Source organism: Penicillium brevicompactum, assembly GCF_028827555.1.
Source record: "Penicillium brevicompactum strain IBT 35665 chromosome Unknown utg000001l_segment0_segment1, whole genome shotgun sequence".
NCBI classification, from domain to species: Eukaryota; Fungi; Ascomycota; class Eurotiomycetes; order Eurotiales; family Aspergillaceae; genus Penicillium; species Penicillium brevicompactum.
In genome coordinates, this window is record NW_026623204.1 from 156,002 (window position 1) to 183,025 (window position 27,024).

General features: G+C 50.0%; 9 protein-coding genes across 9 annotated transcripts; 5 read left to right on the forward strand and 4 right to left on the reverse strand.

Annotated features, from left to right (window-relative positions):
• Positions 1 to 350: 350 nt before the first annotated feature.
• On the reverse strand, positions 351 to 2,611 carry sly1 (syntaxin-binding protein; the record flags this gene model as incomplete). Its single annotated transcript, XM_056951788.1, has 4 exons — positions 351 to 1,804; positions 1,840 to 2,222; positions 2,286 to 2,511; positions 2,572 to 2,611. The coding sequence occupies 4 exons, from the start codon at positions 2,609 to 2,611 to the stop codon at positions 351 to 353; spliced, it is 2,103 nt and encodes a 700-aa protein (XP_056814939.1).
• A 1,129-nt stretch (positions 2,612 to 3,740) lies between these two features.
• N7506_002494 (uncharacterized protein) lies at positions 3,741 to 7,648 on the forward strand (the record flags this gene model as incomplete). The annotated part of the gene is made up of 8 exons (XM_056951789.1): positions 3,741 to 4,313; positions 4,369 to 4,532; positions 4,593 to 5,153; positions 5,562 to 5,664; positions 5,716 to 6,206; positions 6,262 to 6,659; positions 6,708 to 7,504; positions 7,559 to 7,648. 8 exons carry the CDS (start codon positions 3,741 to 3,743, stop codon positions 7,646 to 7,648), a joined length of 3,177 nt encoding a protein of 1,058 aa, XP_056814940.1.
• A 512-nt stretch (positions 7,649 to 8,160) lies between these two features.
• N7506_002495 (DUF218 domain protein) lies at positions 8,161 to 10,806 on the forward strand (the record flags this gene model as incomplete). Its single annotated transcript, XM_056951790.1, has 7 exons — positions 8,161 to 8,872; positions 9,024 to 9,454; positions 9,627 to 9,724; positions 9,864 to 9,899; positions 9,965 to 10,072; positions 10,132 to 10,183; positions 10,234 to 10,806. The coding sequence occupies 7 exons, from the start codon at positions 8,161 to 8,163 to the stop codon at positions 10,804 to 10,806; spliced, it is 2,010 nt and encodes a 669-aa protein (XP_056814941.1).
• Positions 10,807 to 10,904: 98 nt separating this feature from the next.
• N7506_002496 (spindle checkpoint protein MAD2) lies at positions 10,905 to 11,967 on the reverse strand (the record flags this gene model as incomplete). The annotated part of the gene is made up of 8 exons (XM_056951791.1): positions 10,905 to 11,196; positions 11,251 to 11,324; positions 11,384 to 11,529; positions 11,579 to 11,607; positions 11,664 to 11,702; positions 11,759 to 11,784; positions 11,839 to 11,864; positions 11,919 to 11,967. 8 exons carry the CDS (start codon positions 11,965 to 11,967, stop codon positions 10,905 to 10,907), a joined length of 681 nt encoding a protein of 226 aa, XP_056814942.1.
• A 217-nt stretch (positions 11,968 to 12,184) lies between these two features.
• On the forward strand, positions 12,185 to 19,078 carry N7506_002497 (DNA-directed RNA polymerase III core subunit RPO31; the record flags this gene model as incomplete). The annotated part of the gene is made up of 4 exons (XM_056951792.1): positions 12,185 to 12,915; positions 12,967 to 14,188; positions 14,661 to 14,742; positions 14,853 to 19,078. The coding sequence occupies 4 exons, from the start codon at positions 12,185 to 12,187 to the stop codon at positions 19,076 to 19,078; spliced, it is 6,261 nt and encodes a 2,086-aa protein (XP_056814943.1).
• Positions 19,079 to 20,527: 1,449 nt separating this feature from the next.
• On the forward strand, positions 20,528 to 22,482 carry N7506_002498 (fungal specific transcription factor domain-containing protein; the record flags this gene model as incomplete). The annotated part of the gene is made up of 4 exons (XM_056951793.1): positions 20,528 to 21,100; positions 21,160 to 21,533; positions 21,587 to 21,907; positions 21,957 to 22,482. The coding sequence occupies 4 exons, from the start codon at positions 20,528 to 20,530 to the stop codon at positions 22,480 to 22,482; spliced, it is 1,794 nt and encodes a 597-aa protein (XP_056814944.1).
• Positions 22,483 to 22,824: 342 nt separating this feature from the next.
• On the forward strand, positions 22,825 to 23,649 carry bud32 (serine/threonine protein kinase BUD32; the record flags this gene model as incomplete). The annotated part of the gene is made up of 1 exon (XM_056951794.1): positions 22,825 to 23,649. One exon carries the CDS (start codon positions 22,825 to 22,827, stop codon positions 23,647 to 23,649), a length of 825 nt encoding a protein of 274 aa, XP_056814945.1.
• Positions 23,650 to 23,758: 109 nt separating this feature from the next.
• On the reverse strand, positions 23,759 to 24,712 carry N7506_002500 (putative gamma-cysteine synthetase regulatory subunit; the record flags this gene model as incomplete). Its single annotated transcript, XM_056951795.1, has 2 exons — positions 23,759 to 24,641; positions 24,690 to 24,712. 2 exons carry the CDS (start codon positions 24,710 to 24,712, stop codon positions 23,759 to 23,761), a joined length of 906 nt encoding a protein of 301 aa, XP_056814946.1.
• Positions 24,713 to 24,904: 192 nt separating this feature from the next.
• On the reverse strand, positions 24,905 to 25,990 carry N7506_002501 (aldo/keto reductase family protein; the record flags this gene model as incomplete). Its single annotated transcript, XM_056951796.1, has 5 exons — positions 24,905 to 25,057; positions 25,115 to 25,484; positions 25,529 to 25,710; positions 25,757 to 25,814; positions 25,872 to 25,990. 5 exons carry the CDS (start codon positions 25,988 to 25,990, stop codon positions 24,905 to 24,907), a joined length of 882 nt encoding a protein of 293 aa, XP_056814947.1.
• Between the last annotated feature and the right edge of the window lie 1,034 nt (positions 25,991 to 27,024).

The window sequence follows — 27,024 nt, forward strand, 5'->3', positions numbered from 1 at the left end:
GACGACACCCGTGGACTATCCCGTATCCGACTGCACAGTTCGATTGAGTTGCTGGCCCCGAGGGGCTACTTAGGGCATGTCAGTGTTTTCAAGTTTAAGGTTGTTGATGGCGTTTTCCGCAATATTTCCGGTCACACCTTCAAATATATCCCCGAAGGTCAATTTTGGTTCTATTAATAAGTATCTTTGTTGCAAAGTGTGCCTCAGAATATCTGTTGGTATCATACTCTCTCAATTTGAAACCTGGTGACCATGAAGGGGTGGTCGATCCTCGGCTCTTACATGTTATACAGCCATGGAGTCCTAGTCACGCTGATGTCGACTTGTGCCTCGCCCTGTCACAATTACACTTAACTGTCCCGACCCAATGGCGCCAATGAGTCCGAAATGAATTCAGTGGCGTTCATGAGATCAGTACTGCCGTAGACAACCCGTCGGCGGTGTCCAGGAGTTGCCCGCTGAGCCGGCGCGCCCTCTGTACCAGCCTCGCCGTTTGTTCGGCGAACCCAGTCTTGCAAGTTGCCATACTCATCCATACTTCCACCACCAACGGTAAAGACAATCGCCTCGCTGAAGGCCTGACGGCGCTGTCCAAAGCTGGCGCCAGTGCCGGGGCCTGCGCTTCCCGGGGACTGTGCGTTTCGTGATGCAGAGGCCGGTGGCATGGCGCCACGCGCGTTGGCGCTCCTTGGGTCAAAGTAGAGATAGTTCTCTGTCTTTGCAATGGCAGAGCCGGAGGCCGCTGCGGGATCCATGATTGATTCGGTGATCTTTGTCACGGTGAGATCCTTGTTCGCAGGGAGGAAGTTCTTCACACCGGAGATCAGCGAGTCAAAGTTGGCACCTAGAGACCCTGAGGTAATGCGATCCGTCAAACGGTTCGAAAGCGAGGAGAATCCGCGGAAAAGATCGGAAGATTGTTGTTCGGGAGCGGCCGTTGTCATCATAGTCATTCGAGTGATCTCGCGCACTTGTCGAACATAAGCGAGGGAAGAGATATCGGCAACACCAGCTTGGGTCAGAGCTTCTTCGAATTGAGACATCTCGGAGCGGCTGAGTTCGGTCTCGGTGCTTAGGAACCAAATAACAAACAAACGCAACTTATCCAGAGGTTCACTGCCCTTGGATGGGTCTTGAACCAGCTCTAATATCTGGGTCTTTGATTGTTTAGTGATAGTTTCCTCCGTCTCGAAGAAATTATCCAGCTGCCGATCCTTAATACCCTTGAGTAGTGCGGTGGCGATGTTCATGTGCATATCGAGAACAGCTTTACGTTCCCGCAGCTCAGGGAGAAGTGTGATGGCAGCCTTCAGATGCTGCGCAGAGGCGCTGGTGTCATTTTGAAGATCCTCGATAGAAGAAGCGCCGGTCTTCTTGGTGATGTCATTTGCATCCTCCTTGTAGCGTGTCAGTTCCGTATCAATGTCCTCGGCGACCTGAGGGAACGGAGCTCCAGCGTTGCGCTGCCAGAAGAAGTCATTACTGTTAATGTCGTAAGACTTTTTAGTTGAATCTTCATCCAAAGTGATACGGTTCAGTCGCATCTCGAGAACGTCTTGCACCAGTGATTGATATGTCCATGAATGGGAGAGCATGGGAACCAGGTCAACGTTTCGGTCCATGATGATCAGAACCGGCCGTGTTGATGGTACACCCGGCAAAGCTTTTTGATTGCCGGAGAATAGGTTGTCCTTGGAATTGAGAATGTGATCGCGCAATTTTCGGTCCAATTTGGTTGCAATCAGTTCGGCCGCGCCGCCCTTGGGGCATCGAATAATTGGAATGGTACCTGCCAAGTCAGACACTTTGTTGCCGTATTGAGGGGGAGAATGGACTTACCCATGGTCACACTAACACTGAACAGACCACCAACTACTCTGTCAACAATGGCATCCAAGTCTTCATCGGTTGTCTTGGGGCTGTTGATCTTGTAGTATGCATCGTTTCCAAGTCCTAAACTGAACAAATCTGGCTCTGCCACGATGAAATTGAGATATTGATCGAAGACTTGCGCAATATGCTCGGATGCGCCAGAGGTGACTATCTGAGAAGCGAAGTCCTCCAGTAGTGGCCGGGGAACGGATGATAAGAAGTTCACGTAGGCTGGGGAGTAGAGCCCGTGGGAAAGGTCGTGAGTGATAGCTTCAATGTTGGTGGGAGTGGGCTCCACGAAGTAGACGACGGGTACATCTGGAATTGGGTATCTTTGAGAGTGCAGGTTCCTGGCAAAAGCTTCTCGTCAGCATTGCGGCCCCCAAGCGATGTGTGGAATAAGGGGACTATACAGGTGAATTGTAATTCCCCATGCGCGGAGATCATTGACTCGCAGAACACTGCTGATAACATCACGGCCCATCTTGTCGAATACCAGCACCTTCCAGATTGGATCGCCATCTTCGTTCAGGATCGGGGTGGTATGCGAGATAAGACCGCCTCCCGTGGACTGATCGAGGGTTGTGTCATCGGTAGGTTGTGAATCATGGTTCAGATTGAGGAGTTTCTGGATCGAAGCTTTTGTTCATGAGTGAGCAAGTGACATTCAATCTCCAGGTCGCATTTTGGGTCACTTACCGACCTGTCGGTCCCGGAGGGACAAGAGTTGCGAGGCCATGACAAGTTGGCAACGCTGAGAGAAACCGGGAAGAGGTTCGGAAACGAAAGAAGCTCCAGACTATGTAGAGTTGCGCAGAATGATAATTGGAGTATGCGCGCAACTCTCCGAGTTATGAGCAGATGTACTTATGATGTTGATGCCGGCTCTTGCTACATCACACTCCACCTGGCATCCCGCCCGGACTTGAGCTATGCTGACATAGCCATGCAAACATGCCAAACATCAAGAATCACATGAATCTTCCGTTTGCTGTGAAACAAAGGGGTTGTAATTTACCAGATACCAAACCAATCAGACAATGTTTCACCATTAAACACGATTGTTTACAGTACAATACAGTACCATCGGCTAACCGCTCAAAAGTTCCTCTCACCTCAACCCAACCTCAGTCATCATCTCTAACCCTTTCAAACCCCTTCCCCAATCCCCTCTTCTTTTTCTTCGTAAAGCGAATGGCTATAGAGTGGCCCTTCGTATGAGAACTCATCTCTGACCTGATTCCGAAAGGACATCTCTTGAGACAAAACTTAAGAAAGGGACAGCGAAAGTTCTGCAGGAACTGGCACCAAAAGAAAGGAGAAAGTGAGGAAAGGTTACAAAACCAAGATTGCAAGGATCGCAAGGACACACAGAAAGGACAAGAGAGAACTGGAGGTAATATCCTGGGCCATCTTACTATACTTCCACGTTGTATTCGCAACTGCGGAGCTTTCGTCATTAAGCTGCATGCCCAAGGACGACACCGTGACTTGCTGGTACTGGAGAAGAAAGTTGATGCCTAAGGCATTGGTAAACCCCACAAAAGTTTTCGCGGAAGAAGCAATCTGTTTCACCCTAAGGTACGGCAGTACTCATATGCATCTATTGCGGATCCTAAGCAGTATCAACGTGAATTGGTGTCTAATCCTTATCAATTCTTCCAGTCCAGCAACTCCTTTTTTGCCGTGACGTGACACAAACGACCAATCACATTCGTGCATATTCCGCGGGAAAAGCTTTCGTCCGATCTCCGCCCCACTCAACTCACCCAATACGGAAAGCGGTAAACACGATAAACATTGCATGCACGTGACTGTGCGAGGATTCATAGTAGCTTAGAGAGACAGACATCCTGTCTGCGGTCAACATGGAGCAATCGGCTCAAAACCCCATGCAGGGCTTGCCCGGCAATAACCACAGTTCAATGCCCCCTGAATTCTGGAATACCCTCGAAGCCTCGTACCCCGACCCCGACCAACAGCTCCAGCAGCCTCCACTGCAGCACGAGCTCGGCTCAAACCAACCCTCGCTCGGTATCGATTGGGATCATCCTGTGTTTCAACAACAAGCAAGAGAGCTTGCTCCTCGACCAGACCCGAGCCATGGTGTTTACTCCTCCCTCCACCAACCCTGGCAGCAAACAAACTCTTTGCAACAAGCCCCACAACGAGGTTACGGGGCATCACCTCAGTACCAGATCCCCCCTTCGCAATTCCAGCAAGGCCAGATCAATTTCGATTCTCGTCCGTTGAATGCGTCTGAATCCTCGGCATTCCCTCAATACTCCTACTCCACAAACTACTTCCAGCAACAACCAAGCCTTTCCGACTCCTTCCCCGAACAACACACCCAGCAGAGACTGCAGCCACGACCGCAGCAGCAATCACGATCATCGATTCCGTCTTATCCGTTGCCCCAAGGCTACTCCTCTGAGATGCTGGTAAGTTGTTATTCACGTACACGGCAATCTCGATCATCAACCTAACACCAGACAGCAGAACACCATCGACTTAACCAATGATTTCCCGGACTCGGACCCTAATGTCACGATAAACCCTCAGTTCCTAAACTCCCCTCAGGCTTACAGCCAACAGCAGCCTCTGCAAAACAATTTCATACAGGGGATCGAACAGGATTTCCAAAGACCGGGAAGCCAACAGTAAGCCTTTGTCCTATCTTAAGTCGGCATCAGTACAGAAACTAATTCTCCGGTGATTAGAATTTTTGATTACTACCAGAATGGTATTCAAGTTCAACATCCACTATCGTCGACAGGCCATCCAGCACACATGCCTACAGGTTCGCCAACACCCCAGGTTGTGATAACAAACAAGAAGCCTGCACCCAAAAGTCAAACAAAGAAGACTACAGCAAAGGGCGCAAAGATCGCAAAACAAACATCTTCTAGGTCCGAGAGTGAAAGCTCAGATGAATCAGAACTTGAGATCGAAGCTCCCGATGAGCCGTCACCTCTCCCTCCGCTTCGCCCGAAAGAGCCCGAAGCAGCGGCACAGTTTGACACTGTCCAGGCTGTGTGGTCACCACGGAACAAATGGCCAGGACCCGAGAAGGTGAAAACTGCGTTGGTAGCCTACAAAGATCTCGTCAAATCACTTAGAGATGTCTGGAAGGAACAAGTCCAGGCCATGAAAGTGGCAGAAAACCAAGGCGATAACGTCAAGGCAGCCCAACTCAAAGAGCAAGTGACCTCACAACGCCGAATGATGGACAAAATCGCGACCACCACGTTGGAGATGGGTCATCCTAATATTGTTGAGAAGTATGTATCCCCTCCCCTTACCCTTGTCGTTGCCCCTTATCCTATGGCCGTGATAGCTGTATAAGCTTGAAGCTACAAAAAATTTCCCATAAATTCTGCTAGAGCCGTATAAGACGGTCTTGCCATCACCGAAATATGGGTTGTTATCCTGTTTGCGGGCTGGCAAGGCCAGATTATAATATGTGTGTTCCAAACACAGACACAGTGCGTGATATTGCATTCCAAAAAGTGAATTGGTCTGGTTCATAAAGATTCTCTGATATCTTTGTCACGTGTGATAACCAAATGAGGCCCAGCATCCATCTAGAAAAGGGAGCTGCGCGGTATCTTCTGGGGGATTGTTTACTTGAATTTCCATCATTCGACATAATCATGCTGTTCACGTGACTAATGCTTGATATCATGTAGGCTGGGAGAGCACCCCATGGTGGTGGCAGCTCTGTACTCTTTCTTGGTGGATCGATTCCAAGCCACCGACTTTGCTGGTACTTTGACCATCAATTTACTTAAGGTATGCCAATTCTCATCTACCTCGTTGAAGACTCGTTTAACAATGTAACAGCTTTTTGCTCGGTTCACAAGCTTGTCTGAAGACTTGATGGTGAAAACAAATCTCTCCAAGTTGTTGCCCAAGTTTATCAAGAAAGGCGGCCAACAAGTGAAAGATCTCACACAAAAGATTTTAGACAACGCCGCAGCTTCCACAAAACGCAAGATGGAGAACGACAAGGCTACAAAGGAAGACCAGCAGACCAAGGGCGTCCCAACCGATAGCGCTGGCGTGAAACGAGCTCGAGAAGTCGATGGCGGGTTGCAATCCGGACCGAAGCGAATGGCCGTTGTAGGCAATTCCAAGGATGCAGGCAAAGTTGCGCCTGGGTCGAACAAGGGAGCTCAAATGAATAAGCTACCTGGTGCAACCGCCATGCGCCCCAAACCCACCATTGTCGCCCCCAAACCATCAAGTCTGTTCGGTACTCTAAGCTCGGCCTCAAAAAGACCTGGCACCACAAATGCAGAGCGGGCTGCTGCCGCTGCCGCCGCAAAACCAAAGTATGTATTTCGTGCAAAGATCATTCCAAACTACAATTCATTAACCTATCCATAGCGCCGCCAGTGAAAAGGAAAAGAGCTCGGCACCGAAGCCATCTTTCTCATTCGGGGACCTTATGGCGGATCTTAACAAGCCAAAGGAAGCCCCAGCTCCTAAGCCCGTTGAAGACCAGCCCCCTGAGACTGAAGAGGAACGCACTAAGCGATTGCGCAAGGAAGAGCGACGCAAACTACGCGTGACTTGGAAACCCGACGATGACCTCACTGAAGTTCGGCTCTTCACTCATGATCCCGATGAAGAATTAGGACCTGGCGATGGGTCAATGCGCAGCTTGGGAGATGTGAAGGGCGAGGGCAGTGTTCTCAAGCTGCACAAAGATCTAGATGAACTCGAAGAAGAAGATCTGGGAGGCATTCGTGAGGAAGCGTTCACTGACGACTATCAAATCTCGAGTAAGTGCATTTTTAAAACTGATAACGAAGCCCAATTGACAATTGTAGCTATCGACTACGACTTTGAAGCACCCATGGACGGTAACTTCATCAAGCGCGGTGGTCCACTGGTGCCAGCAAGCCCAGAGAAAGAAGCTCAAGATCACCGAGAGGCCACCACACTCATGGTCTTCCACACTTCGCCTGCCGATATGCCTGATACGCCAAAGGAACCACCAATCCCGGATCCCGAAGAGATTGTTCCAGATGTGGTTCCCTTTGGTGAACTACCCGACCTCGTTAAAGCTAGACAAGAACGCTACTATGCCTTCATTAATCCCAAACCGGCGGCTCCGCAGCAACCGCAGCAACCAAACGCTGCAGGAAATGGTATCGATATCACCAACCTGCTGAAGATTATCCAGGGTGGTGCGGCAGGCCAACCACCAGCTCCGCCTCCCCCACCACAGCCAGCCCAACCCGATCTGGAAAAGACGATCAACATGTTCCGACAGCAACAACCACAGGCACCGCCTCAGATGCCAACTATTCCACAAGCTGCACCAGTTGCCGCACCCCAGCCCCAAGGAATTGACTTCAACGCAATTTTGAATGTCATGAAACAAATGCAGGGACCGGCTGCGTTCACTCAGCCGCAACAATTCCCGCCAGCAATGGCCCCTAACCTTGGCGCTATGTTCTCGCAATTTGGCGGACAGAACCAGCAACACGCTGCTCCTCATTACCCGCAGCAGAATTATGATTACGATGACCCAGAGCGTAAGCGGGGTCGTGATAACGGTCACTATGACGATTTCGACCCAGCGTGGAGCCGGTCGAAACGAACGAAGAGCACCGACAAGCCCGTGAGTACCCTGGCGGCTTATCATTCGAGGACGAACTCACTAACTCTGAAATAGTACAAGGTAGGACTTGTTGCCTGCAAATTCTGGGCCGAAGGCATGTGTCGCAAAGGCGACAACTGCACTTACCGTCACGATCCACTTTAAACCCAATGTCGCACGATTTCTTTCCGAGCAATACCCTTTTCTGCTCTTTGCATTGGTATTCATTACTCTTCTCTTGTTTATCTAAGCATTCTTGCCTTGGGCATTCTAGTTTTACTGGGTCATGAATGTGGGTTACAACTCAGAAGTCTTCTCTGGCTGGCGTTTGATGCATTTCATGGGCTGGGCACATTCTGATTTTGCGAAATCCTTTGCATGAGAGCACAGGCGTTTTCATTTCTTGTCATCTCGCCGTGGATCATTTGCGGATGTATTCAGCGAGGGTCATATTAGGAGCTGTCATGGCCCTGTTGTTAAAGGGACCGAAATGTACAATTAGTTTCTTATCAATTCCTTCATAGGATTTATCTTTTTTCCCCCTTCCCTTTCTCCCTCGACGCAATTCCCATGTCATTCTCATGTAAACAGCAAGCTCCGAGCCAATGACAAAAGGGTCTTCCCCCTAGACTCATCACCGGCGCAGCTTATGCATATGGTGCACAACGTTTACAACCATGCCTACAGCTCAATCCCTGATAGCAGCATGCGAAACACCGGACTCTTTATTTGCTCGATCAAACGAAGAGCTTCTACATCTAGTGCACAAGGAGTTTCCCCAAGAGATTGATCGTCTGCGGCGGGCGTACTCTATCCGAGAAGGGCCATGGGACCCTCCGAGCACTCCGTCTCCATCATACATTTTGTATAAGAAAGATTTCGACGAAGTCAACCGCACATTAGTGGGAGTCCTAGCCCTGCGCTGGATCCACACAGACCAATACGAGACTTTTGTTGCTTCACAACCGGGCGAAACTCAGTTGACGAGAGCATCCTTTGATTGGATTCGGGAATATTATGCCCAAGTTATTACAAACGGGAGATCCCTAGCCGCATTGATCACATCAATCATCCTCAACGATCTAGGGAAAGATCCGCAATTAGCATCGGATTGCTGCGCACAGACTGGGGTGGATATCTCTTGTCTTAACCACAATGCCATTCTATTTGAAGCTTGCAAAGCTGGCCTCCTCACTAAGCTAGATGAGCTTCCCGATCAAGACAGAGACGATATTATTCGTGGTATCGAGCTCAGTGCAACTTTCAACTTTGGCCAATTGGCACAGGCGGAAAATGTCCCGGCTTGTTTAACCGGTTTGCTGAAAATGGAAGGCCATGGCCGCAGCTTCAGGCTCCGCTTCATGGAGCAACTGATAAATATTGCCGGCGGTGCGGGGCATATGGATTGGACATGCGCAAAAAAAACTCATCGATCCAATCTTTGATTCTCATCGCAATGTCTACGATGCATGCGAGGGTATCATTGCCGGTGATCTGACTGTTCGCAGTGGGTATGATCTGGTCTTGATACGACGGGCAGAGCTACTCCGAGATAACAACGTGCGGGTATACCATGTTGAAGACAAGCTTGAAGACCGCGCTTTGATTCGATTGCTTTGTATGGGAAATGTGACTACGGCCGAGAAAGCTTTTCTCTATGAAGGGGCATGGTGTGCTTTGGAGGACCCAATCAGGGAGACCCTGGTAAAAAGCCTCAATTTGGACGGTCAAAGAAGTGAGCCAGCTGTTCAGCCGACTTATATCCCTGCTCTACTCGATCTTATCAAAGACGAGAATGCATTAATTACATTGCGCTATCTTGCTCAGGTACTGAGTGCCAGAGACGTGGGTGATCCTTTGGCCGTAGTTATTGAGCGGAGTGTCTACATGGTGCTGAAGGAAGTCATTGGGAGCAAAGAATTTCAAGATGATCCGTCTATCTTGGAGATGGTCGATGTGCCAGACGGCGTGGTAACATTGACAACTGCCTCACTCTGATGCCATATCAATGCTTTGGGGTCCTTCGCCTGCTATCATTCAATGATTTGAGGGATTCAATTTCTAGAGCTAAAATTTCCACTACTACAACTTGGAATTTTCCAATATGTGCTTGATTGAGGATATATATGAGTAACCCTAACAGCCGGCATTAGGGCCGTTGACAGAATTCTGCCAACTGGGCACGACCCGGGATCTGTGCGCAATGCCCCCCCAGACGCCCGAGGCATCGACCCTCAGGTGGTTCGTTCATCCGCCCATTGTATTGTTCTAAAACTCATCGATGAGACTTATTCAATTCTCTACATATGGCCGTTTCTTCTGCTCAGAGCCTTGCTCATTGCAATCATCTCATTATTGTCTGCTGCCACGCCATCTATAGTGGGGGCCCTAATCACGGTGCCTCGGAGGATGAATGGTTAGTTCTGCAGTTGGATCGGAGACAGGCTCCAGGTCAAAAAGCAGCAAGTTGATCAAATGCAGGGTAATAGAACCCTTTCAGAAAGGTGAAACGCCGACTTTCACCAACCATCTCAAAGCTGGTATTAAAGCCCTCGAAGATGACCCTCATGGCCTGTTAATTCTTTCTGGGTAAGAACATAGAACGAGCCCTATACCCCCCCCAAAAAAACTCTACTAATTTAACACAGCGGACCTACGAAGGAGCCCAGGACTAGATTGAGCGAAGGTCAATCGTACCTTGTAAGCATTTCAGTGCCACTTCCCATGGGAGAAACGCTCATCATCGATAGAATCTAGCAAAAGACAACAACTACTTTCAGGATTGTTCAGGAATCCCATTTGACCCTTCTCGGGTGATTGCAGAAAATAGAGCAACAGACTCATATCAAAATGTTCTGTTTTCCCTGGTTCGGTTCAAAGAATATGCAGGGGTCTACCCGCAGCGAGTCACGGTAGTCACCCACGAGTTCAAACGGGCTCGATTCATGAAGTGTCACTTTCCAGCTGTGGGACTTCTGCCTGTTGACCTTGGGCAAGAAGTGTACGGACAGAAAGTCTCGGTGATCGGCATGAACCCACCAGAGGAGGTGACAACATCAGAGAGTCTCGTGCGCGGTGAACTTCTGAGTGGCATTGGGCTTTGGAAAATGGATCTTTACGGCGTGAATGAATGTCTGGGGAGCAAGCGAACCAAACGGGGCTGGTTCCCTGAGATGGTTGATGAGTTCTCCAGCATGGATTTAGAGGACGTCGTACTGGAGTTACTTCGATATGATGGAGGAAAAGATCGCAACGAATGGTTCTCGAAGCGAGAGGATTTGCCATGGTCTTATGCTAAAAATGATGGAGCCCGACAGAATTGATCGCGAAAATCAAAACTGCGAGAGTGAGCTTGATTATGTCCCAAAACGCCAATCCATACCACATCCTTCGTATCTGATCATAATGATAAACCACGAGCTCAATCCGCCAGTCTGTAGCTGACCAGAGTTCCCACTCGGTGGTTGTTTGTGCTAAAGCTCCTCAATTGCACCTTTTCGGCGTTCTTGATTTCCTTGGCGTCACTGTCGCCCCATTCAACGGGGACGTCTGAATCGGCGTCGGCGTAGACAAGGACATTGAAGGTGCAATCGCCATCTAGAACGGGAAGGAAAGTGACCGAAGCAGTGATCTGGCGGAAGATTGCCTGGATCTCCTCTTGAATTTGCTTTTCTGTCTTCTCGACAGGCTCAGCTGGTTGGGACTCCGCGTCTCTGTGATGCCAAGTCAGTGGTCGCTCGAACAGCGTTCTTAGGCGATCGACTTACCCCGGGGTACTGTTTTCCTTGTCCCCAGCTTTTTGGGAGCTCTTGCTCTTGGACTTCTTGCCAAATATCTCGACCTATTCCGCGCAATTTGGTTAGCATTTGACTCGGAGGAGGGGTATTGGCGAGAGCATACATCAAACTGCCATCGCTCCACATGTTCACCAGTCTCCTTGCTTGTGATGACTACCACAAGTCTTGAGATCTTCCCACCCTGCATCCATTCTTTCAATTGTGACATGATCTTCTTGATGTAGGCTTTGACCTGGTCGTCGGCGGAAACTGCTTGAGGTTAGGAGGGCTGGGATCGGGCGGTGGACGTTTCACGAACCGAGCATATTGAGGCCATATTTCTTGATCCTGGTACTAATTAGCGTACTGCATATGCCGTGGAAATCATGGGAAGCAATACTCACGTTGTGAAATCCTCGGGGGGATATACTCCTCGTTGGAAGCTTAAAACCAATTGCAGTGAGCTCGTGTCCTGAACTGACCAAGGACCCAAACTTACAGGATAGAATTTATTGAATATTCAAACTAGCAGTCGTTAGCACTCGAACGGTATTGAGTAATAAAAAGCAAGTAACTCACGAATTCAGACACAAGCTTTGCCGATCCTGCAATGGTATGAGCTTTGTACAACCGATATCACGAGGCAAGAAGCAACAAACCTTTGATGGAAAGCTTGTGCACCTTAGACTTGTCCTTGGGATCGGGCATGATGTGGAATGGGCGAGAACTGAAGATGGAAGTGGGAGTGCTTTGTTTATGTCGATAGTCACTGCAGCAATCAATGAAGGCGGTGACCCGCGCGTCCGTTTTTTCTCCGCAGATTGTGACGAGATCCCTGCGACTAGCTTTTGAAAGTCCTTATCGTACCGAGAAATCTCGTCTTTCCTTGCATCCTGTCAGCTTCTATGCCACCGCGGAAGTCCCAATGCGAGGATGTCTGCAGTTAGGCCGATGGCTGAGCGCAGCGCCGAGATGCCAGGCCGCTCACCTCCGACCAACTGCCTTTTCACATAGCTTTAATCGGGCTTTCTCGACAAGTACAATATATCATGCGCGTTCCAAAGTCATTCCCATCAAACCGGATGCCGATCTCGAGGCCCGAATCCTCGCGATCCCAATCGAACGTTTCCGCAACTTTTGCATCGTCGCACATGTTGACCACGGCAAAAGCACACTTTCCGATCGATTGCTCGAATTCACGGGCACCATAAAACCTGGAACAAACAAGCAAGTGCTGGATAAACTTGATGTTGAACGAGAACGCGGAATCACTGTCAAAGCGCAGACGTGTACCATGATCTACAATCATAAAGGCGAGGATTACTTGCTACATCTAGTTGATACCCCTGGCCATGTGGATTTCCGCGCCGAGGTATCCAGGAGTTATGCCAGCTGCGGTGGCGCTATCCTCCTGGTTGACGCCAGTCAAGGTGTGCAGGCGCAGACAGTTGCCAATTTCTACTTGGCATTTGCCCAGGGTCTTGAATTGATTCCAATCCTCAACAAGGTCGATTTGCCTTCATCCGATCCAGAGCGGGCTTTGGAACAGATGCGATCCACCTTCGAGATTGATACAGATAACGCAGTCATGGTCTCGGCGAAGACCGGATTGAATATCCCAGCCGTGCTACCAACAGTAGTGGAGAAGATTCCTGCGTGAGTTTACCAATTGGCCATCTCATAAACTACATTTACTGACCATACTAGACCTATCGGTGATTCACAGAAACCTCTCCGTATGCTACTTGTGGATTCCTGGTATGACGCCTACAAAGGTGTGATCCTGCTCGTTCGTGTCTTCGATGGCGAAGTGCGCGCAGGCCAACAACTGATATCTTTTGTCACTGGACTCAAATACTACGTCGGTGAGGTTGGAATCATGTATCCAACCGAGACCGCGCAGACCGTTCTCCGTGCAGGTCAAGTTGGGTATATCTACTTCAACCCAGGCATGAAACGGAGTAAGGAAGCCAAGATCGGTGACACATTTACTCGAGTCGGCTCTGAAAAGCTGGTTGAGCCACTTCCTGGATTTGAAGAGCCAAAGTCCATGGTGTTCGTGGCAGTATACCCTGTCAATGCGGACCATTTCGAGCATTTGGAGGACAGTGTCAATCAGCTGATCCTTAACGATCGAAGTATCACAGTGCAGAAAGAATCTTCGGATGCATTGGGCGCCGGTTTCCGTATGGGTTTCTTGGGAACCCTTCACTGCTCTGTTTTTGAAGATCGTTTGCGACAGGAGCACGGCGCTAGCATCATCATCACACCACCCTCCGTTCCCGTCAAAGTCATATACCGAGATGGTACTGAGGACATTATCACAAACCCTGCCAAGTTCCCTGACGATGAGGGCGCACGTCTCAAGGTGGCAGAAGTCCAAGAGCCGTACGTGCTGGCTACCCTGACATTCCCAGAAGAATATCTGGGCAAGGTCATTGAGCTTTGCGAGGCCAACCGTGGCGAACAACAGAGCATCGAGTATTTCACATCTACACAGGTCATCATGAAATACCAGATACCACTGGCACACCTGGTTGATGACTTCTTCGGGAAGCTGAAAGGAGGCACCAAAGGATATGCCAGTTTGGACTACGAGGAATCTGCATGGCGAGCGGGCAATATTGTCCGGCTTCAACTCCTCGTCAACAAAGAACCCGTTGATGCGGTGGCGCGAATCATGCATTTGAGTCAGGTGAATCGACAAGGAAGACTGTGGGTCACCAAATTCAAGGAGCACGTCGACAGGCAACTTTTCGAGATCATCATCCAAGCCGCCGTCGGCAAGAAAATCATTGCCCGTGAGACCATCAAACCATACCGCAAGGATGTGCTGGCGAAATTGCATGCCAGTGATGTCAGCCGCCGACGAAAGCTGCTTGAGAAGCAAAAGGAAGGTCGCAAGAAGCTGCGGGCTGTTGGAAACGTGGTTATTGAGCACAAGGCCTTCCAGGCATTTTTAGCAAAATAATGTAAATTAAGAACAAAATGTATATTATCATATGTCACAATTATCTTTGAAGACAATGTTGGTTAGGATTGTAGTAGCCCAGTACAGACCTTGGGAGTGGCCAATGCAAAAAACCGCTCGTTTAGTCCAAAGAGTTCATACATTAGCTGCTTGCTGCTTGTGGTAGCGGTGAGAGCTCCACCGGCAGAAAAAAAGTGTTCCATGTATGGCGGGGGTCCGACAACTTCTTCCGCCGCTCATCTCTAGGAAATTCCGAATCTTGTCTGATCGCGGAGGTTCTGTGACCTTGACTTGAATTGAATTCTACCCTGGGTCCCGCTCACTTCCTCTTCGAGCCCAGAATTGTGTTACTGGCGACTGACGTTCGCCTTGCCGATCGCATCACCTTGAGTCACCCTGCCATGCTCCGCATTTGACTACGGCCATGCAGCCTCCAGAGGGTGCGCAGGTAGACCTGGGCAAAGCCCAGGTCATTGACAGTGTTCCTAAGGTGATCAAAGAATTGAAGTTTGGTGTCTTGTACGCAGACCACTCACATATGCTTGTTGCGGGAGTTTGTCGCATACTTGATCGCTAACGAAGCATTGTGCCCATAGAACCAACGATGACATTGTCGGCCAAGCAGTGGTAGAGGTTTCCGACCGAAAGTTCTTCGACCTGGACCAGGCTCGAACAGTTGTCTCCAATGGACCTCTCGACCAACGTATGGGTATTTCGAACAAGACTGACGCTTGCGCGACGTGCGGACATAATCTTAAAGATTGCAACGGTCACTTCGGTCATGTGCGGCTGGTTCTTCCTTCCTTCCACGTCGGCTATTTCAAGCGTGTTATCGGGATCCTTCAGGAAATTTGCAAAGAATGCTCCAATGTTTTGCTTCCCGAAGCGGAGCGCCGGTCTTATCTGCGCGAGATGCGCCGACCGGGCCTTGACAACCTCCGACGAAACCAGATTGTGAAACGCATCAATGAACGGTGTCGAAAAACTCGCGAGTGCACATACTGTGGAGCGATCAATGGTGTGGTGAAAAAGACTGGAACAAGCGCTTTGAAGATTACCCACGACAAGTTCCGTGCGTTCAATGCCTCGACATCTATGAAGAAGCAAACCCCCATCAGTAAAGATGTTTTCGACAACTCTTTCCTCGAGGCTAGGGGCGCCAATCCCGAGGTGGAGAAGCACTTCAAAAAAGCCCAGGACGACATGAACGCTCTTCGTGTGCTGAAGCTTTTCAAGAAAATGTCAGACTCCGATTGTGAGTTGATCGGCATGAATCCGAAGGAAGCACGTCCCGAGATGTTCTTGTGGCAGTTTATTCCGGCCCCACCAGTGTGCATCCGACCTTCCGTGGGTCAAGATGGTGCCTCTACAGAAGATGACTTGACTGCCAAATTGGGTGACATTGTTCAAAGTAACATCAACTTGAAGAATGCCCTGCTCAAGGGTGCTCCTGTTCAGACCATCATGGAATGTTGGGACTACATGCAACTTCAGATTGCTGTGTACATTAACAGTGATGTCCCTGGCCTCAATAAAGCGGATCTCGGAAAACCGATTCGAGGCTTTGTGCAGCGCCTGAAGGGAAAGCAGGGTCGTTTCCGTGGTAATTTGTCTGGAAAACGTGTTGATTTCTCCGGTCGAACCGTCATTTCACCCGATCCCAACCTGCGTGTCGATGAGGTTGCAGTCCCCGAACTGGTAGCAAAGAACATGACCTACCCTGAGCTTGTGACCAGATATAACAAGGAGAAGCTGCAACAAAGAGTCATCAATGGTAGCAACAAATGGCCCGGAGCAAATGTCATCATCAAGAAAGGAACCGGCTTCAAACAGATGCTGAAGTACGGAAATACCCAATGGATGGCCGATCAGCTACAAGAGGGTGACATGGTCGAACGTCACATCGAAGACGGTGACATTGTCCTGTTCAACCGACAACCCTCACTTCACAAGCTCAGTATTCTCTCCCACTTTGCCAAAGTTCGCCCTCACAGGACTTTCCGGTTGAACGAGTGTGTCTGCAATCCTTACAATGCCGATTTCGACGGAGACGAGATGAACCTCCACGTCCCCCAGACAGAAGAGGCACGAGCAGAGGCTATGGAACTCATGGGTGTGAAGAACAACTTGGCTACGCCCAAGAACGGAGAGCCCATCATTTCCGCCATCCAGGATTTCATCAGTGCCGCCTATATTCTCAGCAGCAAAGATAACTTCTTTGACCGTGCTTCTTTCTCGCAGATTTGTCTCTACATGCTTGGCCCTGAGACAAGATTTGATCTTCCTCCGCCATCCGTTCTGAAGCCTCAAATGCTCTGGACTGGAAAACAGGTCTTCAATATTCTCATGCGTCCTAATATGTCTGACCCTGTTCAAGTGAACCTGGATGCTGCATGCCGTGAATTCAAGCAGCCCAAGGACGGACGTCCCAAGGACTTGGACCCCAATGATGGCTGGCTTGTAATTCGTAACTCCGAGGTTATGTGCGGTGTTATGGACAAGTCTACGATTGGTTCCGGAAAGAAAGACAACGTTTTCTACATCATGCTCAGAGATTACGGCCCCCCTGCGGCGGCTGAGGGCATGAACCGTCTTTCAAAACTTTCTGCTCGATGGTTCACTAACATCGGTTTTTCCATTGGTATTGGAGATGTCTACCCCAGCGCAGGTCTTGTTCAATCTAAAAATGACCTGGTAGAAGCAGCTTATGCGGCTTGTGACGAGGTCATTGCCAAGTACAAAGCCGGTACCCTGGAGAAGTACCCTGGATGTGACGAATTGCAAACCATGGAGAACCAGCTCTCCGGTATCCTGAGTAAAGTTCGTCAGCAAGCTGGTGACGAATGTATCCAGCAACTCAGCAAGTACAACTCGCCCCTGATCATGGCCACTTCCGGTTCCAAGGGTTCCAGCATCAACGTGTCCCAGATGGTTGCCCTCGTCGGTCAACAAATTATTGGTGGTCAGCGTGTCCAGGACGGTTTCCAGGATCGTACCTTACCTCATTTCCCGAAGAACGCCCGACAGCCGCCGTCAAAGGGTTTCGTCCGCAACAGTTTCTTCTCCGGTCTACAGCCTCCTGAATTCATTTTCCACGCTATGTCTGGTCGTGAAGGTCTGGTCGATACAGCTGTCAAGACAGCTGAGACTGGTTACATGTCTCGTCGTCTGATGAAATCCCTTGAGGATCTGTCGTCGATGTATGATGACACAGTTCGTAACTCGTCTGCTGCCATCGTCCAATTCCAGTATGGTGATGATAAGTTGGATCCTGTGGATATGGAGGGTAAAGCTAAACCCGTCCACTTCGACCGAACTTTCATTCATTCCGAATCAACAACATACAACAACGACGAGCCAAGTCTACTCCCAGAACAAATGATGGAAGTCTGCGAGAGCATGCTTTCAAAGGAACGTGCCAAGCTGACCCGCAAGGACTTGCTTGGCAATTCTCTCGGATATATGGATCGCAGTGACCACGGCATCGATCAGTTTGAAAGTGCTCGTGACTTCCTTGACTCAATCGAAGAATACGTGTCAAAGAGGGCCGATAAGCTTATTTCTCGAGGTGGAGACATTGACCCATCCGACCAGCGAAGCCGAAAAGCCCTGGATCACACCGGTAAACTGACAGAAACCACATTGAGGGCTTTCATCACTGCCTGTTTGTTGAAGTACAAGAGAGCCCAGGTTGAGCCCGGTCATGCCGTCGGTGCCGTCGGTGCCCAGTCTATCGGTGAACCTGGAACACAGATGACACTGAAAACTTTCCATTTCGCCGGTGTCGCTGGAATGAGTATTACCCAGGGTGTTCCCCGTATTAAGGAAATTATCAACGCCTCAAAAGAAATCAGTACGCCCGTCGTTGCTTGCGAGCTTGTCACCCAGGACAGCACCATCGCCGCTCGTATCGTGAAGGGACGAATTGAGAAGACCTTCCTGTCTGACGTCATTCACTCCGTCACAGATGTTTGGACCAAAGATGAGGCTTATATCAAGGTGGTCATCAACTGGAAAACAATTGAAGACCTCTCGCTCGAGATCACGACGCCGCAGATTGTCCAGACAATCAAGACACACAAGCGCTTCAAGGCAAGCGATCTCAAGTTCTCTTACAAGCAATCTTCGATCAAGGTCCACATGGATCTCGACCCAGCCACCAAGGTGGGCCTCTCCAAAACAGAAATTGCAGCCACTAGCAGCGATCCATTCTTGCGTCTCAAGCATCTGAAACGCCTTCTCCCCGGAATTCAAATTCTGGGTCACCCGCGTGCCACTCGTGCTATCATTCGTACAGACGAGAAGTCCGAAAAGAACACTCTGCTTGTTGAAGGCTATGGTTTGAGGGAGTGTATGACTACCATGGGTGTGGACGGCCTCAGAACCAGAACCAACAACATCATGGAGGCGCGCGATGTTCTAGGTATCGAGGCAGCACGAAGCACCGTTGTTACGGAAATCAGCGAGGTCATGAAGGACATGGACATCGATCCTCGTCACATGCAACTCCTGGCTGACGTGATGACCTACAAGGGTGAAGTGCTGGGTATCACTCGATTCGGTCTCGCCAAAATGCGTGACTCAGTTCTTCAGCTCGCCTCGTTCGAGAAGACCGCTGATCATCTGTTCGACGCCGGTGGCCTTGGTCGTACCGATCTGATTGAGGGTGTTTCGGAATGTATCATCATGGGCAAGACGGTGTCGTTGGGTACAGGTGCCATGGAGGTTGTGCGTAAGCTCAATTTCTACCAAGGCCAGATTGGCCCACGGAAGACGGTCTTCGAAGATGTGTGGACCGAACACTGTGAGGCGCCTTTAACCAGGCGGCCTAAGAAAAAGGTCCGATGAAGTGTGTGACACTGCATTATTCTGGCGTTAACAAGTTGGCCTTGCGGGTAAGGCCTTGTACATGTATCTATCACTATCAGACTACCGAGCTATTCTTCTGAGCGTTGGTCAACTTGACGAAATACTATGAACTCTTCACAATTTCCTTCTATCCTTTTAGGGCTGTGGTGGAACTGAAATGAACCCAAACGTTGAAAGTGTGTACAACTACCGCAGGGTGTACAAGGAGATGTCCACGGGGACATCCTTGGATATACCCTTTGAGCAACAAAAACCTGTGCAATATTGTATTCATTTTCAAGGACTCGGATCTGAGTGTGATGTTAATGCTTTGGCGTACGTGGACGTGGTAGTGTTTGACCGCTAAGCCACCAACCGCTGGGTAGGGAAGTTCCACCTTCTTTTAACTCTTTTGGCCTTAATTTATTGCCCGACCAATGTGATAAATTACTTATGGTCACCTGGGCATCTGCTTGGTTCCATCTGCTCGCTATTCATTGCTAAATGACGAATGTGTTTCACATTCTGATCTATACTTAGATCTGGGGTAGAGATTGGGAGAATGAAGATATAGGGTTGGGCATTATTATTGCATCTATTGCATCTATTGCACAAAGTGCTTACAAGCATATTCCAAACCCGAAGAGCACGCTTCATATGTGTGATGCAGCCCTGGAGGTGTATGGGGGGTCTCCGATCTCTACGGCAATCCACAACTCACTTTCTCTCTCCCCAAACACACCAAACTCCCGACCAAGAAAAAAGAAGCATCAGATGGAGATCCAGATAAAAAAACAAAGGGTTGGGGTGTGTGCAGTCCTGAGACTAATTTCCAACTCGACGGAATATCCAGGCACAAGCTTCTCTTCGGATTGTATCCAAATCACGAAGCCTTGGGATGTGGAGTGTCTCGTATTTCCCTGAGATGCAACTGACCCCAAAAAAAGAAATCCTTCGGGGAGGCCACAGAGCAAAAGGAAAGGACCTCAAAGGTATAGCGCACTGCCCTCCAATCAGCATCGTGAAACCCCCTGCAGTCGGGTAGGGGTTCATCTCCTCGAGTTCTTTGTTCACAACCTGGACTTCATCCGGCGCCACAACCGTGGTTTTGGGAAGCGTCTCTTTGTTTCTAGACTCTGGGCACTGGAGGTATTGCCTTACTATCCCCTTGGGTCGCACTTGACTTTTCCTTTTTTTCCCCCTTCACCCCACGCTCCCCGATCTCCCCGAAATCTCGCCGGATTATAGGTGAAGATGGACTACGGCGATCCAAAACTCGCTAGAAAGCGTGAAATTCGTACCCGAGCTCCGACTGCTTGTCAGACCTGTCGGCTCCGCAAAACTCGCTGCGATAATGCCAGACCGACCTGTAGCTATTGTTCCGTGCAGGGGGTCGAGTGCAACTATCCCGAGACCTCCCCCCCAACAGAACCAGTAAGATACTCGATAATGCAGCGGACGAAGATTAACTCAGACAGGGCTGGCTTCGATCCCGGAAACCCATCCAATCAAGAGGTCATGCAGCGGCTGAACCATATCGCCGGACTCTTGGAGGAGATCAAGTCAGAAGGCGGCTCCACCAGTTCCTCAACTCGCTCGCTCAAAGAATCTTTCTTTGAGCTAGCCATGCAGACCACTAGCCCCGTGGCTGATCCGGGGATCACCTCGCATGGCAGCGCGAGCTTTGAAGATCGCGCAATGGAGCATGACCCCCGGCTGCTTTACATAGCCAGCTCCGGGGAGCATATGCTCCGCTGGCCGATCTTCAATAAAGTCATCACTGAAGCCGAAAAGCACATTCGGTCCTTTCTGCTTGATTCGCTCGAAAATAGGTCCCAAAACGCGCAGCAACCTCGGCAGTTGGGCATCGGGCACTATGTTGATGAGATCCCCAACCTGTGTAAGAAGTACTTTGTGTTATGCCACCGGCGAAATCCGTTAGTCGATCTCGATAACCTAGACCGCTTTGCAAAAGAGGTCACTATCCAAGGTCTTGGATGGGATGGTCCGTCATGTCAAGTGGTAAGTCGTAAAGACCCGTTTGGTTCCGGGAGAGTCAACTTAACTTGAGTCCCCACTAGCTGCTAGTGTGCGCGCTGGCTTCGTGTACATCGTCTGTGTTCGTCCCGCTGGGACAGATTCCATCCAATCTGGACACACTCCCTACGCCACCAATGTCAGACGCAAATATGGACCTGGCTGAGACATATTTCCACGCCGCTAAGCAGAGATTCGGCTTTTTACACACCTCTCCTACAGACATACAGTGTTTCTTACTCGCAGGAAGCTACCTCCGACATGCCTTGCGTCCTCTCGAAGCTTGGTTTTGCTTCCAGCAGGCGTCTTGCAGATTAGAAGTCCGTCTGCGGTCTCTTTGTAGAGAACAGTGGACCGCGGATGACGATTACCATAACTTAGAGTCCCGTCTATACTGGTCATGCATTCAAGCGGAGCAGTATGTTTTCACCCGATCTGTGTGGCAGCATGACCATCACTAATTCCTTCCAGTGAGATGCAGGGTGAGCTTCCTCTGTGGAGTAGCGGTCTTGAAGGGCTGGGCTACTCAGACCCGTTCCCCAAATTCTCGCCCAAGTCCACTCCTTCGTATGATATGAACGAGGGAGAAGGATACAACGTCAAGCCCACGTTTGAACTAGACGGAAACGAAGAGGAAAAAGGATGGAAATTCTATATCGGAACTATCTGTAACCGCCGGACCACAAATGACCTTCTCGCAGACATGTGGCGCCACGGAGAGAAAAGATGGACTCAGGATATCCCCAACCTCCTGCGACAGACAGGGGCAGCTGAGCACGTTGTTAGATCCTGGTTAGTATATGCTCTGACACAAAACAATATTCAACTAACCAAAAACTAGGTATGAAATATCAATGGCAGGGATTCAATCCAAAGAAGGCAATTCAGACCTGAAGTTCTTCTTCCGCGGCCGATATGTCATGGCCTCAGAGCGAATCTACCGGCCGAACTTCTACCTCGCAATGCACTACCATACAATGCCTGCCTTCATACGAAACAAGCATGAAATGTGGAGAGAAGTGTTCGAGTTCGCCCAGAAGGCCATTGATGGCTGTGTTGAGGTGATCCCCAACTACTGGTGGCAATTCCGACACGAGTGGATTTGGAACGTTATACGTGCCAGTTTCTGCTGCGCACTGCATATAATTGCCGCGGTCTTATATCAGCTAGAGGCTGTGAAGATTCCAAATACCTGGCAAGTGCGCATTCCGCATAATTGGGCCGCGTTGGTGAGGGTCTCAATAAGGACGATGAAGCACTGGGCGGCTGAGTCGATTGATATCGAGGTGATGCAGTCGATACTTGAGAGGATGTACACAGGTACTTGTCGACTGGCTAATGTTCGACCGGATCTTCATTTAATTTGAAAGCTACATTCATCGGCAATGGGCAAAGTACATAGGGTCATTGGGGGCTTATAGTGGAACTTCCACATCAGGCGCCCATCAAGGGTCATACATACTGCAACGTCCGCGGGTTTCGATTTACCTTAATATTCGAGTGTCATTTTCTCTATGTTTATTTATGATTATACAATTGACTTATCATTATGGATCAACTCAAGATTAACAAAAAGAGAAGTGATTCATTGCAGACGGTGGAAACATCGCGTATACTCCGAGCCCCACAACTTTTTCTCAATCTCAAATCCAACAACACTCCTACACTGCTGCACTTTACGCTCTACCTTTACATTCCACACTCCCACAATGGAAGAATACAAACCTCCAGCTCTACCCTCTCCCTTCAACAACACTACCCCACCACCAATACTCCTCACCCAAGGCGCCGAAGCCCACCTCTACAAAACCACTTCTCTGAACCCCTCCACACCCGCCGCACTGAAGATCCGCCCCTCAAAACCCTACCGTCACCCCATTCTCGACCGCCGCCTCACCCGTTCACGAATCACCCAGGAAGCCAGATGTCTAGCAAAACTAGTACGTGAAGGCGTGAGCGTGCCCGCTCTCCTCGCCCTGGACTGGGAGGGCCACGGCGGAGAAGACGGCGGATGGGGCGGAGCATGGTTAATGATGGAGTGGATCGACGGTGACGTTGTGCGCGTCGCTCTTGAAAAATGGGAAGCGTGGATGAAGAAGGCCACGCTGAACGACGAGCAGACACAGGCGCAGGAGGATCGCGTGCGCGCCCTGATGCGAAAAATGGGCGCTGCTATCGGTGCGCTGCACAAGGCGGGTGTCGTGCACGGAGACCTGACTACGAGTAACCTGATGCTACGGCCCTTTGCGAATGCGAATGCGGATGCGGAAGGCAAGGCGGATCATGATACTGAGCTGGACGGTGACGTTGTGCTGATTGACTTCGGGCTGGCGTCGCAGAGTGCGCAGGATGAGGACCGCGCGGTGGATTTGTATGTTCTCGAGCGCGCCATTGCTAGCACGCATCCGCGATCCGAGACGCTAGCGGAGGATTTGATCGTTGGATACCGGGATAGTTACAAGGGGGCACCTTCTGCGCTGAAGAGGTTGGAGGATGTGCGCATGAGAGGTCGCAAGAGGAGCATGCTTGGTTAAGCCATGAAAAAATTTTCGGAGATTGATGCAACTCCCAGCTATGATTTTAATCTTAAATGAAAAATAACGCCACGCTCACGTCACAAAAAAGAAGAGAAAGGACCGACTTTCATTGCTTGACACATGTGCCAACATCGGCCAGTGCGAAATATCCCTTGTTTTCAACCACTCCACGATCCTTTACAACGGCCGTGTACTTGACAACCCACTGCGGCTCGACATCACCCTTGATACCGTCGTTGGCATCCGGGGACGAAGCCAGAATGCCGGCGCTTTTCTCCGCGGGGCCGAGCAGTTCGCGCGTTGTGCCGACAGGCAGGATATCATGGCAATCGTTATGAGTGAGGAGTTGAATCTGCTCCTGTTTCGCATAAAGGATCAGAGACTTCGGAACGACGCAGCAGTCCTTCAGGTTGATCTGATCGACTGACGGCTTGACTTGCGTGTATTGCAGTAGTCGGGCCAATCGGTCGCATCCGAATTCCGCAACGCCCAGCTGGGCAATCATGCCTTGTTCGTGAAGTGTCTCCAGCACTCGCCATGTCTGTACCATGCTGTCAAAGTCGTCCTCCCCATTGGTTGCATTGTCCTCTTCCTCGCTGTCATCGTCGGCGTCGAACAGAATCCCCGGGAAGGACACGATCAATAGGTCGATGGACTTCACATGTAGCTCTTTCAATACCAAATCAATCGCCTCTCGAGTGTGCGCGCATCGTCGTGAGACCGGAATTCCCGGCAGGTAGAATAGCTTGACTGTGATATCGTATTGGTCCCGCTCCTCGGCCAGTCCGGGTTGTGAGAAATCGATCGCGGGGATGTAGAGCCCGTCCTCGCCTTGTTGTGTCCACGCAGGCGCCTTCCCGCTACCATTTATTTGTCCGGCTTCGATCTGCTGCGAGGAAAGAAAGTTCGAGCGCAAGGAGTTGATCAGCTCGACGTTGGATTTCTGGAGCGGATGGCGGATCACGGACTGCCGCCCTTGCATAATATTCCTGCGAAAGGTTAGACCCTGGATAAAACGTACGGCTCGTGACACTCACGAACTAGAAAGAATGAGCTTCATGATTGGACTGTGCAAGGCAAATCTACGAGGAAGACAAGAAGACAACCTTGGGAGGCCTGGCGATCAAGAAAAGTGGATTGCTAATCGGCGACCCCGCGGCGGCTCTGACAAATCTAATTGCTTCGCGCTATACTTCGCTTTGCTTCTGCTATATACTTCCAACGTTCAAAGCACAGGTTCTATCTGTCTGCTTTAATCCGAATCAACTGTCGGATCCCAGTCCGTGGGCTCATACTCCCCAGTGTCTAGCAAATTCATGTCTTCCTCTGCCAACTCAAAGTCAAAGACATCGGTGTTCTCCCGAATGCGCTGGGGAGTAGCGGATTTGGGCAGCGGCACGAATCCCTGGATGGTCAGCAACTATAATTTGGCCTCAGGCCTCCTAAGGGAATTTAGACTCACCATCTGCAAACTCCAGCGGATCAACACCTGCGCCGGCGTCTTGCCATACTTCTTCCCGATGGAGCCCAAGACTGGCTCTCTCAGTCGACTTCCGTGTGCAAGAGGCGAGTATGCCTCAACGATAATATTTCGACTCTGCAACCACTCCACAATATCGGAGTGATCGAGCCACGGATGCAATTCATACTGGCCGACATCGATCTGGCCACCTCCGCCGCCATGGATGTAGTTCTCCAGTTCTTCGAGGTGGTGGATACCGTAGTTGGACACACCGATGGCTTTAGTCTTGCCTTCTTTCTGGGCCTCGACTAGCGCATCCCAGGATCCTAGGCGGGCTTTCTTGCCACCGTAGGGAGCATGAATCAGAATGCTAGGGTTGTCAGTGCGGTCCTTGTAGTTTGGACAATCGCTTACAGATCGAAGTAGTCTTGGGCTGCTTCCCGCAGACTCGAGTTGATAGCCCGCTTCGTGGACTCGTAGCCCATAGCTTCCGGGGGAATTTTGGTCGTAAAAAAGATCTCCGATCGATCCAGCTCGGATTTCTGAATGGCTTTACCGCATGGCTTTTCGTTGCGATACATAATCGCGGAATCGACCTGTCATGTTCAGCGTTGGTCATCCTGTTAGCGGCAGGCTTCATACATGGCGGAGCCCAACATTGAGAGCTTCGGTTGTAGCTTTCTCGGTTGCGGATGAAGGACTGTTCGCTATTAGTTGGGCCTCTTTTTGGCAAGTTGGAAACCGACATCATATAGACCTATTCACGTAAGCTTCAGTTATGACTCTGTCTGCGGGGTAACCAACTCCATATCCCAGTGCCGGGATCTCATGTCCCGACAGGAGCTTGTGCTTGGACTGAAGTGTCAAATTGGCCATGATTGTTGGGGTTGGAAGAAGTGAAGGGTCGAGATGTGCTGTACAGGTGTCTCGGCAATGAGATCATAGTGGAGATGGTGGGCTGTTCCATGCCGTACAAGTACGGATCACCGGGATCGGAACAGCGCCGAGATATCAGTCACTTTGGCCTTGCTTTGGCCTCATCTTAGATATTGAGACTGAGACTAATCTGAAGGGATCTAAATTAGGCCAATTGGTAGATGTCTAGCAAAGACCATGTATAAATTGCCTAAATATCGTGATTTTTAACCTTGCTACCTTCCACATCCTGTCATGCCAGCCGGACGTTAATCACTATTACTACGACTACTACTATTCAATGTTTAACAGTCTCACACTCTACCAGTTTCCTGGATACACTCGAGAGTCTTGCGGCGAAATTGCTCTACGTCAGCATATGAAAGCTGTGAGTCGTCATGAAGGTTACCAGTTCAGACGCAACAATTGCGGTCGGTCTGTTACGGTCTGGAAGCAGAATAGCGTAAAGATGATGCATTCAGCTAACTAGCTATTCTGCTAAGAGGGGGTCGCACGTGACCAGCCTCTGACATGGTCTCAACATCCAATGTCCAAGTTCGAACAACACTCGCACGAGAAACACTAATAACGAGAATACTTCTGTCAATCATGCAATAAGATCGTCGACAATGGGGACAACTGCCGTCCTTTATGTGATTGTACCTTGCCTCTGATCAATTATGTGTCAACTGGTGTCTGCATTTGATAGCACGTGCAGCCGCATGCTCTGTTGGCCCCTCGACTCCATCCGAATGCCTCCCTCATGTTGGGAGTCAGTTTGTCGATTTTTATTAAAGCAACCAACTTGGTTGGGCAATTCATTCATCTTTATCTGCTCCCGGAAGCGACGCGGGTCGCAGCAACGTTAGCACGATATACTCCAGAAAAAAGGAGTTCACCCAGGGGCTTTTCCTGGCGTGGGATATGCGGGAGTACCCATGTCGATCTCGACTTGTGGTCTATGCAACTATCCAAAGCCAATCAGCTGGTAGCCC